The sequence below is a fragment of the Camellia sinensis genome, chromosome 7, assembly GCF_055761805.1.
Source record: "Camellia sinensis isolate YWXY chromosome 7, ASM5576180v1, whole genome shotgun sequence".
In the NCBI taxonomy this organism is placed as follows: Eukaryota; Viridiplantae; Streptophyta; class Magnoliopsida; order Ericales; family Theaceae; genus Camellia; species Camellia sinensis.
The window spans coordinates 91,405,162-91,419,187 of record NC_138967.1 but is presented as its reverse complement, the minus strand read 5'-3'; the positions used below and the strand labels follow the sequence as shown (position 1 = coordinate 91,419,187).

Sequence of the window (14,026 nt, the reverse complement as noted above, 5' to 3'; positions counted from 1 at the left end):
GAGTGATCAATACAAATCAAGCACTGCTGAGTAGAAGCCGTGGTGAAGATCAACCGAATAGTGAGTCGAAAAGGAAAAGAAGACTGGGGCAAAAGAAGGCATGGTCAAGGTGAAGAGGGGCAATTTTGAGGGCAGCAGCAGTGGCCCTCTCATCATCAGTGTCACAAACTAGAGATCATAACAGAAGAAGAAAGGACAGAGATGCAAGATGACAAAAATCGTAGGGATATTACAATTTAAGACACTAAGATTTTCATGGGATTCATCAATCTATACTTTGGTAGTACAGTTATTGTTTACAATTTAAGACACGAACAAATTTTTTATGAGATCACCTCTATTACATGTACTGCTGGTGATGTGGGGAACTGACGTAGTTGTTATTTTTGCAATAAAACTACTAAATCCTTTCAATTTTTTTCCGTCATTGTATGCGTTATCGTATACTAGTTCACTAGCTTTGTCCATGGCCTGGATTTAGGAGATTAAGTGGGTATAGGGTGACCCAATTTTAAAGTTGCTGATTTTGATTCAAGATCCTATACCTCCATTTTGTAGAATATTTTATCCATATTATCGTATAACTTTTTATCCATATATTTTTATTTTGTTTTAATTATATGACTCTAGCTTGCTGGAGCATTTGAAATACAATTTTCAGAAGGAAAACAAATCGAGGATTCAAACATGTATACTAAGTAGTACGAGTTTGCGACGAGTCACTACAGCCCGTATTTACTAAGAGTTGCTTTTCACACGATTGGGTGAAGAAAAACCCTCTCATTGATTCTGAGTATCCTCATTGGCATCTTGGGTAAGTACATATTTCTATCTTTGCTATTTATCCAAGTAATTCATTCATTTGTCTTTTCATTCAATTTTTTTGTCATTCACTTTGTAGGGATATACTCAATGGCATCATATACTTCAGATTTACATTGAGACAACCACATGGAGAAATTTGTGCAAACAATGTCTATTTGGTTAATGGACATGCCAAGTTGGGCAAAGCTCTAAATCCTGAGTGGTAGACATTTGGGGATGACATTGACAAGTTCTGCGGCATAGTCAAGTCTCTATTTAAGTCCAAAGGGTCAAAACTTCCCTTTGGTTTGGAACATTTGCATAGATACGTGCAAAAATACAACAAATTTAAAAAGTACAGTATTTCTTTAATTATGATTTTTTAAGTATTGTATAGTGTTTTTATTCCTATTGATTCTCACGCTTTTTGTTATACAGGCATTTGATGAATGCAATTAATCATCCGATCATGTTGACGTTAGATGTAAGATGCAAGTATAGGCTAGAATGGTGTTTAACAAGAGAATAGGCAACTAGTCTATACTCGTATCTTGCATCTAAAATCAACAAGATCTGATGATTAATTACATTCATCAAATGCTTGTATAACAAAAAGCGTGAGAATCAATATAATAAAAACACTATACAATACTTAAAAAATCATAATTAAAGAAATACTATACTTTCCAAAACAAACGGAAATTTAGACCATTTGGACACAGAATTTGTCAATGTCATCCCCCAATGTCTTCTCGTACCACTCCGGATTTACAGGTTTGCCCAGCTTGGCATTTCCATTAACTAAGTAGACATTGTTTGCACAAATTTCTCCATGTGGTTGTCTCAATACATCTGAAGTATATGATGCCATTAAGTATATCCTTACAGAGTAAATGACCAAAAAAATTTGAATGAAAAGACAAAAAAACAAATGAATGAATTACTTGGATAAATAGCAAAGATGACATAGACATGCACTTACCCCAAGATGCCAATAAAAGACTTACTCAACCTTTTAGGATACTTAGAACTAATGAGAGGGTTTTTCTTCACCCAATCGTGTAGAGTTCCTTCTACCACCTCTGTGAAAACAACAAAACTACTTTGACACTTTCCAATTACTCTCAGTAAATACGGGCTGCAGTGACTCGTCGCAAAATCGTACCACCATTATAAATCTTTTGATTGTGACTCAAGGTGGTACACCACTTTTATACTATTTTGTGTACTTCCAAGGTAACCAATATACATGTTTGAATCCTCAATTTGTTTTCCTTCTAAAAATTGTATTTCAAATGCTTTAGCAAGCTAGTCATATAATAAAAACAAAATATATGAATAAAAAGTTAGCTATAAGATAATATGGATAAAATATTCTACAAAATGGAAGTATAGGATAAAACATACTATGGTATCTGGATCAACAGCCATCTTAAATCAAAATCAGTAACTCTAAAATGGGGTAACTCTCTGTAACAGATTAGAATAACAAACCACAATAAATAGTTAACATACTTCTAGTGCTACCACTTAATCTCCTAAATCCAGGCCATTGACAAAGCCAACAAACTATAAGTACAATAAGGATATGAAGGCAATTAAATCTTCTCAATAACGCCATACAATGACAAAAAAAATTAAAAGGTTCTGATTCAATAGACCGGCAAAGGATCTAGCAATTTTATTGCAAAAATAACCACGTCAGTTCCCCACATCACCAACACTACACGTAGCAGATGTGAACTCATAAAACTAAACTAACAAGTAACAAATTACTCTACTAAACAATAACTATACCACCAAAGTATAAACTAATGAATCCCATGAAAATGTTAGTGTCTTAAATTGTAATATCCCTACAGTTATCATCAGTTTTTCAAACTTGAGTGCACATACGAAGATGAATGCAGCTGCATGAACTTAACTTAGAGAATCAAAGCTAAAAGAATCAATATATAGTAAAGAAACCTGATGCATGATTGCAGGGCTAAGAAGGTCAACTTAACATTCTGCACTGATGTTTCAAGCTAAGATAGTCCAAGTGATCATAGTCTTTATCTCAAGGTCAATTAGAAAAAATGGACACAAGGTCTGGAATTTAGTATTATAATTTAAAACAGTTAAAAGTAAAATATAAATCTCTCTTTCTTAGGTCCACATAGACACAAGTACATACCATATGTATTGATCGTATAGGGGGGGGGGGGGAACTATTAGATCACCACTAGTCCCAAAAACTTAAGGTGTTAGGAAATGAGCTTAATAATATACATCAAGCTCAAAAGCTTAAGTTGTCTGGAAATGAGCTCAACAATGTATATCAAGCTCTTCAATAGGGACAGCTGTCATATCAGCATCCATAGAGGAACAAAGGCCATTATATGGTTCCCATTCATCTTAGCACCCTTATCTTCATCATAAATCTTGGAACCCTCTATTTCCAAGCCCCTTAGATTGGGTAAGCTTGGATGCTACCCGGGAAAAGTAAAGGGTTGTTCCAATCCTATTGAACAAAAAGATGTCAAACCTAAGGTAGAAAACAACAACATTATTCAAAAAGTGATGTAAATCAGAAGATCAAAACCAATTCCTTTGTGTAAAACTCTTTGCCAAAGTAAACCTCAATGGAACACATACACACACAACAAATACATGTATTTCAAATTGAAAATCAACCCATTAAAGAAAAGTAATGCAAAGGGCAAGTCATACAATATCTATTAAAAAAGGAATATCTCCATAAAATAAGAGAAAAGGGGGCAAGTCATATAATTTCTGAGTACATACATTCTATTCCCTCTCCTCTTACTATTGCAAAGAACCAATTGCAACATGATGCCAAGCTCAATTGATGAAAAACCATAAGAAAACAAAAGAAATAAAATTCAAACCAATGGCTCAAATTTTCCATTGGCTTTCTTCCTCCGAACTTTCTCAACAACCCTTTTTGTCTCAATATTCAAATTTTATAGTAGATGATGTACTATTATATATCATGTGAGATTATATTGTATCCCATTGTAGTAGATGTACTATTATAGGAGATGTACTATTAATTAAAAAATATGATTGTTAATAATATTTTCCCTTAATTAAAAAATAACAAAATAAAAAGATGCATTTTATAATCCAAATTTTAAAAATAAAATAGTATATATCATCCATCTATTATTTGAAAATTGGTTAATGTTATATAAGATTTGGAGTAATTAGAGTTTGACAGAATAAAAAAAAAAATTCATCCAACTTAACTTGAAATAATACTCAGATGGATAAATATTTTCAAAATTTACAATAATTAATTCTTTATTATAATTTTATCCCTAATATTGATTGGACCTAACTAATAATCCAAGTTGTTTTGTTAATTATTGTAACAATCATATTTAAATAATCATATGTATATATTTTTTCTCATTAAAAGAAAATGGAAGGAAGGGTGAACAATGCATGGAAACCCTCCTTAGATGTGATCATAGAAGCCCCCATCAGCAAGAAGCCAAACAAGAGGGACGAGCCCACAAGCACAGGAGATCCGCATGCCCTCCTTCAAGTACTCAACAACGTATTACAACAATATTTTTGTGGCAATTAACAGTTACCTATTGTTACAAAATAGTTTGTCACAATATGTCCTAATTTAATCTTTATTGCAACAAATTTATTGTGATGAAACTAATTCGTGGCAGTATTTAACTCCCACTGGCTTTAAAACTTCCTACCATGGAATTTGTGAACTATAAGGACAAAATAATTTTCATCACAGTAAATTTACTTATTGCGAAAAATTAGTTTCGTAACAATAACCAAATTTTGTTTAGTGCAAAAACAAAGGTTATAAAAGCTTTAGACTAATCAACTAAGTGATAATCAAAATTACTACATCGAATTCTATCTGCCTATACAATTTCTTAGCTGCTAAGTTCGATCAAGTAGAAGATCAAATGGAGTATCTCAACAAATGGCTACAATGTCGGTGGCAGTATTTCTGATTGTATTTGTGTCAAGTGGGTGAGTGAAAATTTTCTTCTTTCTCCCATAATCCTATTCAATGAATTTAATTAAAATTTGATTACTAACTTTGTACACCCATTAGATAAGTTAGTATTTAAAATGGCAAATTTGCTGATTACTTCAAGCTAATTAATTACTTTTTTGGCTGATGCATCAAATGTTGATAAAGCAAACAGGTTCATTAATACCTAGGCCGACAAGTTTGGCAGGCTTTTCACTCCACCACGAAGGCGATAACCTAAATGACCACAATTAGCATAATAATCAACGTTATACACGTCAAAGAAACTATAATTTAATCCGTGAAACCAATAAATTACCTCTTAACAATGAATCAAGCAATTAACTTCATGACAAATGCCTAATTAATTAAAAATTCCAATTGCAATAGCTAGGACCATACCAGTCATGAAGTTGAATGATGAAAGAAAATTCAAAACATTAATAGGTAGCCTTTGGATACTGGCTTACAGAATGAACACCAAGCATAAGTGTGTCAGTTTATTAACAAAAAAATAGTGAAGAACAATAGTACTTTATCACGTATTCGGTGATATGAAAACAGTTTCTTATCGGATTCTTATAATTTTTAATTTCAAAATTAGTGTGTCAGCTTCTTAAAACAATTATTGTTGTTATACTCTCTCTTTCTTATTACTGTGAAGTAGGTGTCCTTGCTTCTTTTGTATTTGTACAGATTTTTAGTATTTACTATTTACAAAACCAATAATATAACAAAGAAGCATATGGAACATTCTTTATTGGAAGTCACTGGAACTAATTTTCAACTAGGGCATTTGTTAAGTGGGAAAAAAATTTAGCTAGAACCATAAGCGTAATTTTTTTTCTTTATGTATTAACGTTTACTTTGTTGGGCATATTTGTTGGGTTGAGAAGGCTTCAAATGCCTGTGGCACTAAGCAAAGGAGTGGGAAGCCCTAATACAATCAAATGGGAAGTATGTCAAGATAGGCACCACGAAACCACAATGTATGACACATTATTAAATTAGCTCAGATAACTTCAAAGGAAAAAGGTGGTTTTTAATGCTCCATTGTTGTCTTCTTAGTTCTCTGATTTTTTTTTTTTTTTTAATGTTATAGAGGCGAGGCGAGGCAAGGTGAGCATAACCACTCTGTTGCTACTTGCTAGTTACATGTTTCTTTGTTGTGCAATTCTATAACTACATATAAGGAGGAATTGCATGCGAACCGGAGAGAGAAATACAAATATATACCATCAAGGAGAACGACCAGTTGCTTCTTTCCTGGACCAATCTTTTTTCTCTTTTGATACTCAGACTTCCTCTTTGATATTCTCTCTTCAGTCGGCCATGGAGACAGGGACTCGCAGTAAAAGATAAAAAAAACAAAAAAACACACACCCACAAAAGGTGGGGTAGGGTTTCCTACCACTAAATTCTCGCCCAAAGAGAGGGGTAGGGAGGCTTCCACTCATCAAGTTCACCTTTGGGGGGCCTTTCGCATGACCCATTTTGATAGTATGATCATTCATTCTTTTGGCCCATTTTGAGAATCTGATTTATTTATTCTTTTGATATTTATATGTAAATTATTCACATACAAAATTTATTTTGTTCGATAATTTTAATCATATTTAATTACTTATCGTTCATTTATTTATTTTTTCTCTAAATAAATGATGAAAATACATAGCTATAATTACCAAATATATCTGATTTTTTTTTTAATTAATAGTCTACATACAAGAAATTAGAAGTTGAATGATTCATATCATTGAAATAGACCCCAATGACTTGACTAGATAGTCCAAATCATTTATGAGAATTGGATACAAATCCTTCCCATCATAACCGGCCTTTTTGGTTGTTAATCTATTCTATTATATAAAACCTATGAATAAATTAGTGTAAATTGTCAAAAGAAAAAAAATTTCCAAAGTAATTCTAAACTTGATAATTGTTCCTCTCATATTTAACTACTTCAAATATAAGTGTCATAATTATGAGATCTAATTACTTTAAACAATTGTCATGATACACACGTTATGTGTGTACCCTTAATATTATAATATATAATATAAAGCTTACAATTAAATTAGTGCAGACATGTCATACATATATATATATTAAAAATGCCCACAAGAGTCAGCTATGCTATTATTCAAATTTTTTTAAAATATTTTTTCAACTGCCTGGTAACGCACATGATTTTTTTCAACCACAAATTATGTGCTCTCAGCCTTCTAGTTATTTATAAAATACTATAGCTTGGAAATTTTTTAGCAAACTCAGAACCGTTTTTGAAATTGCAAGATAGATCCTCAATGGCTCAAGTTAAAATAGCTTTGTCAAAATTATTTTTTGGCTTACTACAATGCACAAAACTTATTTTTTTGGTTATACCATTCTAATAGGGACTTGCCATTTTGGCACAACCAAATGCCAAATTCAAATTTGGGTTGTAAATTGTTCTAAATTTGTGTTCAAATTTGGGTTCTAAATTATTCTAAAATTTTGTACAATCTAGAAACTTTCCATATTCAAAAAATTTGAGGGTTCCAAATTAAATTTGGAAAGCTGAATTTCTAGACGGATCTTTATTGAGTTTTTGTAATTTTATAAATTTATTGTGGTTTGAAAATTTATGGTAGAGTTTTGATTTGTAGAAGTTGTGAAACTAACAGTTGGAGGTTCAAAAAAACAGCTGACTTTGCCATTTTTTGGCATGGCAAATGGCACACCATTAGAGTAGTGCATTTGTGAAGCCACGTTATTTTTTGGCTTTGGCAAGGCAAATAGAAAAACCATTGGAGTTGCTCTTAGAATCCAAGTTTATACTCAGCTGTGCTAGAAGTGAGGAAAAAAATCCGTGGACTTGTAAAATTATTTTGTACACTTTCTAATTTTTCTTTTCTTTTTTTTTTTAAACTGATATTTCAAATTGTGTTTTTAGATTAAGGTGAAATGATTTAGATGTGGTTTGGTAACATTTACATTTTATTATTTTTATTTTACAAAAAATATTAAATATGTTTATGTTTATTTTAGGTAAAAACGAAAACAAAAAACAAATTTGACGTACATGTTTTAAAAAACTTATTTTGAAAAAAAGTGAAAGAATTGGTCTACAGGAGGTAGTTGTAGACGGTTGAAGATGATGGCCAGATGTGGTTGTTTGCCTCCGAAGGTGGCGGCCGAAAGTAAGTGCCACTGGTGGGATGTGGTTAGTGGTGGCCAAAAGTGATTGCCAATAGTGAGAGGTCACGGTCGAAAGTGGTTGACGGTCGGAAATAATGGCCGCTCGATCATCTAAAGTGCTAGTTAAAGCTTGTTTCTAAAAAGAATTGGTGACCGAAGGTGGTTATCACAAGTGGGAGGTGATTGATGACCAAGGGAAGTGGTTGGTGGAAGTGGTGGAAATAATGAGAGTAGTGGGTGATGATTGAAAAGGGTGGGCGAAAGAGGAAGAAATTGGGGGGGGGGGGGGAACTAGTTTTTTTGGTGTTTAGAAAATTTTTGTAAACAAAAACATAAACCAAACAAATTTTTATTTACAATTTCAAAAATTCTAAACAGCAGAAAAAAAGAAAATCTAAATGGTGTTGGATCACAACTGTGTTTGTTGGCAAGAGCATTTGCCCTGAAAACATATTGACATACATCCCTATCTAACTTGGATAAAAAATTTTGAACACGTGATGTTATTTATCGTCAAATTTATTTTATTTTATCATAATTGTCATGTATGATTGAAATATTTTAGAGCAAATTACACTGTTAGTTCTTGAATTTTGTCCACCATGTCATTTTAATCCCCACACTTTCAATTGGCTTGATTTTTATAGTGTCAATCTGGTTCAATTGATAATACTGATTGTGATTTTTGTCAAAAAATGATTACTATGTTGTTTGAGCTTAATTTACTGAGTTAGATAAATTTATAATTTTACTCTTAAAAGCATGACACATATTCTTATGTGCACATTTTTCATAAAAAAATCAATAACAATTATAATCAATTGGATCAAATTGAGACAATATCATAAATTCAGGGCCAAAATCAAGCCAATTGAAATTATAAGGATCAAAATAACATGAGTGTCAAAGACTACCAGTGTAATTTGCCCAATATTTTATCTCAAGTTTTCATCTTCTATAGGGGTGTAAGTGGTTTGGTTTGGTCAGAATTATGAAAAAATTTAGCACCAAATTGAATCTTTCAGTTTTGGTGGTTGAAGAATCGAAATAAACCGCATATTACAATTCAATTTTGTTGGTTTTGTCAATTTGGTGTCGAAGAAGGATTCACATGAAATTTTAAAATATTTTATAAAAACTTGTAAAATTCCACATTGGGAATAAATGAAGAAAAATAGTGAAAATGTCTCCCTCTTAGTTTTTATTACAAAAATTGAATTATTAATCACTTAAAAAATAAAAGTTTTTCAATATAATATTTCAATTGATTCTGTTTATATTAGTGTAAAAAATTTCAAAATCAAAACAGACCACCCAATATGAAAAATAGACATAAAACTAAAATTTTGATCAATTTTGAGCAATCGTTTCGGTTTCATTGATTTTTCTTACACCCCTAATCTTTCAGTTTATATTAATGTAAAAATTTTCAAAATCGAAATAAAATACCAGTATAAAAAAAATGCATCGAAAACTTAAAATTCGGTTGATCTTGAGTGGTCAGTTTGGTTTCATCGATTTTTTTTACACCCCTAATCTTTCATGTGACATGGTAAGTTCTACTATTTTTTTAATATGATTTTTTTGACACATGTACATGACTTTTATAGTATAAATACAAGAGGTGAAATGGAGTCGTTGATAAATAATAGCTCTCTCATTTTATTTCACGTTTTTATATGTAACAATAGTGTGTATGCATAGGATTTATTATATTTATAAAATAATAAAACATACCAGACCATATGAGAAAGCAAATTGTTATTCATACAAAATTTATCACTAAAATGACGTGGCAATGACATTTTTGCAATAAAACGTCATTTAAATGGGGAATTTATTTTAAAATATGAGTCCCAATATAGAAACAGTAAGGTCCCAATTTATTTAAATGAAGAAACAGATTTGAAACAGTAGAAAATCCAACAAATTCAGAATCAAACCCACATATCAGAATCAAACCCAATTTATACAATTTTTTTGCCAAATTCACAAATTTCAGAATAAATTTGACAAACCCAAATTTGGTTTCTCTTTTTTTTTTTTTAATCATTTATCACCAAATCAGTTGATCCAAATGGAGTGAAAAAATCAGATGGATATTATCACAATAAACCAAACCAAAATCAGATGGATGTTCTTTGAAGATCAAAATAAATATCAAAATAAAATAAATGGATGAACAAAAATATTTGGATGAACAAAAATTAAACCAAAAATCAAAATAAATAATTACGAAAAATCGGAGAGCACAGACCTGAGTTGTTTGAAGATCTGGAGATGCTTGAGTTCTTTGAAGATCCGGTTTGAAGCCATCGCGAGACCTGAGTTTGAAAAATCGCGATCGCCTCCACATCAACAAACAGAAAAATAAACAAAAAATCAAAGTGTATATATATATATGATGTGTATATAGACGGAGAGCGAGAGAGAGACAGATGGGAGAGTACAGAGATCGGTGAAGAGAGGGAAGACAGTGCGAGAGTGAGAGAGCGAGAGTCAGAGAGAGGGAGATCAGTTTGCGGAGAGGGAAGATAGTGCGAGTGTGTGTGTGTGTGTGTGTGTGTGTGTGAGAGAGAGAGAGAGAGAGAGATCGGTTTGAGGAGAGTGAGAGGGAAGACAGAGTGACTGGGAGAGGGAAGACAGTGTGATGAGAGTGAGAGGAGAGGTTTGGATGATTCCAGATAATCATCTCAACCATTGAACATTTTAGACGTGGACGGTTGTGATCTCCCACTCTGCCCATAAAACAGCCGTTGTGTTCTGTTTGGCTTAAAAAAAAAAAAAAAAATTCAATAACAACAGTTATCTTTAAACGGTTGTTTTTTTCAGACAGTGATATTTCGAATTTCTATAATTAAAAAAAATTATTAAATATATAGTGATATATTTTTTGGTGGGGTGAATTATATTTAAATTTTTTTTTTAATTTTTCAAAAAAAATTCATTTTTTATATTTGTCTAGTTTGAAATAATATAAATATATAATTTTTTTTACAAACAGGTAAAAAAATGTCACAAAAGATAAAAAAATAAACAAAAATAAAATTACAAAAAAATCTATATCCAAACAACACCTACAAATTTGGAGAAAAAATTAGTTAAGATTTGCTAAAATAGCAAATGACCATTAGAGCACCATTGCTATAATTTGACAAAATAACACTATTTATTGTCAAATTATAACAATAACAATAGCATTATAGCAACAATGGTTGTCGTTCGAAACCAGTTTATTATGTAAATAAGTCAAACTTAAAAGTACAATTTATTGGACTTAGTCTAACAATTAGGAATTGTTTGATTCGCTAAAACGAGTTAAAATAATTATTCCTTAGACTTTAGTATGAAATTATCATTCTTTTATAATGTGAATGATGATTCAATTTAGGGTGTATTTTTTATTATTTTTTTGGTGAATCAAAGATGATGATAGATATTTTAATAGAATAATCATGTTATTCCATTTCATTCCAATCACTACAACAAAAAACATTTTTGGCGACATTTTTTAGTAACCAAATTGAATTTAGTTGCCAATTGTATGTTTTTGGCGACAATATACGTGTTGGTCGCCCAAAAATACACCATTAGCAACAAATATCTCAATTCGTCGCCAAAAATGGTTGGCGCCAATTTAATTTTGTGCGCGGGAGCGCTAAAAAAGTTTTGGCGACAAAATTAATATATGGCAACGAAAATGTTTGTCGCCAATTTGGATTTTTTGGTTACGGAATTAAAATAGTCGCTGAAAGATGAATGATATTTATGGCAACATAATGATTTTCGTCGCTAATAAATTTTTTGTCAAAACGACGTCGTTTTGAATCTGTCTTTTTTTTTTATTTTTTTTTAATGACCGAATAAACAAGATTGACCTAAAATGAGTCTTCTTCGTCTTCTCATTCCACAACCTGAAGCGACACAATAGAAGACAAAGAGGTATGTCTTCTCTCCCTCTTCTTCGTCTCTCTTTCCCTCTCCCTCTCCTTCTGCCTCTCACTCTCACTCTCTCACACTGTCTCATCTTCCTTTCTTTCTTCTTTATCATCAATTTCATTATCTTGTTCGCCATTGCAGAACACAACACAATCAATGGGACTGATTTTTCCCTCACACTCTCTCATCTTCCTCTTTTTCTTCTTTGTCATCAATCTAATTTTTCGGACTGATATTCTGATTTTTCGGACTGATATTGTGATTTTTAGACTAATATTGTGATTTTCGGACTGATATATTCTAATTTTTGGACTGATTTTGGAACTGATTTTTGGGACTGGTATATTCTAAATTTCGGACTGATTTTGGAACTGATTTTGTATTTTTTGGGGGCTGATATTATAATTTTGGGCATGGATCATCTGGTTTAGGAGGGTATAATAGTTTTAGGCTCTGAATCTGAATGTGTAGGAGGATAGGATTGAGAGTTGAGTTGAGTTTCCTAGTCAGAGTTGAGTTTCTTTTGAACCCTGATATTATAATTTTGAGTTTCCTAGTCAGGAGGATAGGATTCAGTTGCTTAATTATTTTGCTAGCTAGGTCCAAATGAACCTTGGTAATACTTGTATGATTATATCAGTTTCTCACTTTCTCTAGCTTGTTCTGTTTGCAGATTCTCAATTTAAATAATCTCCTTTTGCTTTTTGGACCAAAGTCACTTCTACTCACTTTTCTGTCTATTAAATTTTACATGTTTCCTTATGCAGAATCTATTCCAATCATGATCCACATAGATTAGGTGAATGGTTGTATTTTCTGTACTATGCAGATGGCATTTTGTGTCCTAAAACATATGCAGGCTCCTATTAACTAGTTGAGGAAGACTCTTTTCTTTTTCTTTTTCTTTTTCTTTTTTGTTGTTAAGTTTTTCTTATCGAGGTTATGAATAAATTATACATTTCTCATGATGATTCCAAAGCTGTATTACCTCATTATTAAAGGAAATTTTGGATTTGGAGATCATTCCAAGTTTTGAAATGTGTGTTTAATTTCAAGTCACTGATGCAAATTCTTCAAGTTGAGGGTTAGAGTTTGCCGTGGATTTTCAACTTTTCTTTTATGTTAGTTTTTGTGGTGGACAATCTCGTTGGTCAAATATATATATATATATATATTCGTTTTATATATGTGTTATGAGGGTTTAAATGTGAATTTAACTTGAGTTGTACACAATTGTCCAATATTTTGAATCTTGATTTGAGTATTTTTTTTTTTTTGTCACTTCATTGTTAAAGTTGATTAATTGCTTGAGCGATTTTTAGTGTGTTTGAATAGTGAAATTGGTTCATCCAGTATTTATGTTTACATTTTGATTTTTTAAAAAACATGTTTTACCATTCAAATGGTAGATGAGCGATTGGCATATATGTGAGTACGGTCTTTAGTCGCACCGCTTGAGCGAGAGTGAGCACTCGAGCAATCTTTCCGGCTTCTTTTAGTATAAAGTGTGATATTTGTTATTTTTAGGATTTAATCTGTTCATATTCTTAGAGAGGAAGAAGAAATAAAGGGTATGTTTGGTTTGGTTTGGTTTTTGGAAAGTAGTTTTTAAAAATTGTTTTGGGGAGGGAGTTTAGAAATTTTTTTGATTTGTTTGGTTCTGTATTTTGAAAGTAATTTTGGAGTTTGGGAGTTTAGAATGATTTGACATCTTGTTATAATTGAGTAGATATGTGTGAGAGATAAAAAGTGATTGATTGAGAGAAAGTGATTTTGGAAAATTTACAAACCAAACAAATTTTTTTGAAATTTTTTCTCAAAATCACTCTACAAATCCAAATCAAACATACCCAAAGTTTTCTATATTTGAGTGTGTTTATATATGAGTTTTGTTGATGCATAAAAGGAGATTGATTGATCAATGAATTATCTATTGACAAACATTAAGGGTTAGTTTTATTTTTTTATTCACAAAAGAGATAGGTATTTATAGCGATCCCGGGTTTACCCTTGTTGTACAGTGATCCGGACATGTGTCCGTGGATGTTGGTATTTGTTTATTATCTAGTTTGCATCCTCTTTACTTTG

The 14,026-nt window shown here is 31.6% G+C and overlaps 1 protein-coding gene across 49 annotated transcripts in view; it reads right to left on the bottom strand.

Annotated features, from left to right (window-relative positions):
- LOC114310685 (galactokinase) overlaps nucleotides 1–10,633 on the bottom strand; it is a 79,022-nt gene extending 68,389 nt beyond the window's left edge. For 13 of the 49 annotated variants that reach the window (XM_082878709.1, XM_082878694.1, XM_082878710.1 and 10 more), the window contains exon 1: nucleotides 10,257–10,584. Coding sequence is in view for 24 of the 49 variants with exons in the window: in XM_082878675.1 (XP_082734801.1) it covers nucleotides 10,257–10,355 (99 nt within the window). In the remaining 25 variants the exon portion in view is untranslated. Of the gene's footprint in view, nucleotides 1–5,006; nucleotides 5,057–10,256 lie in introns of all 49 variants that reach the window. The other 36 variants (XM_082878673.1, XM_082878671.1, XM_082878672.1 and 33 more) reach the window with 11 other exon arrangements.
- Nucleotides 10,634–14,026: the final 3,393 nt, after the last annotated feature.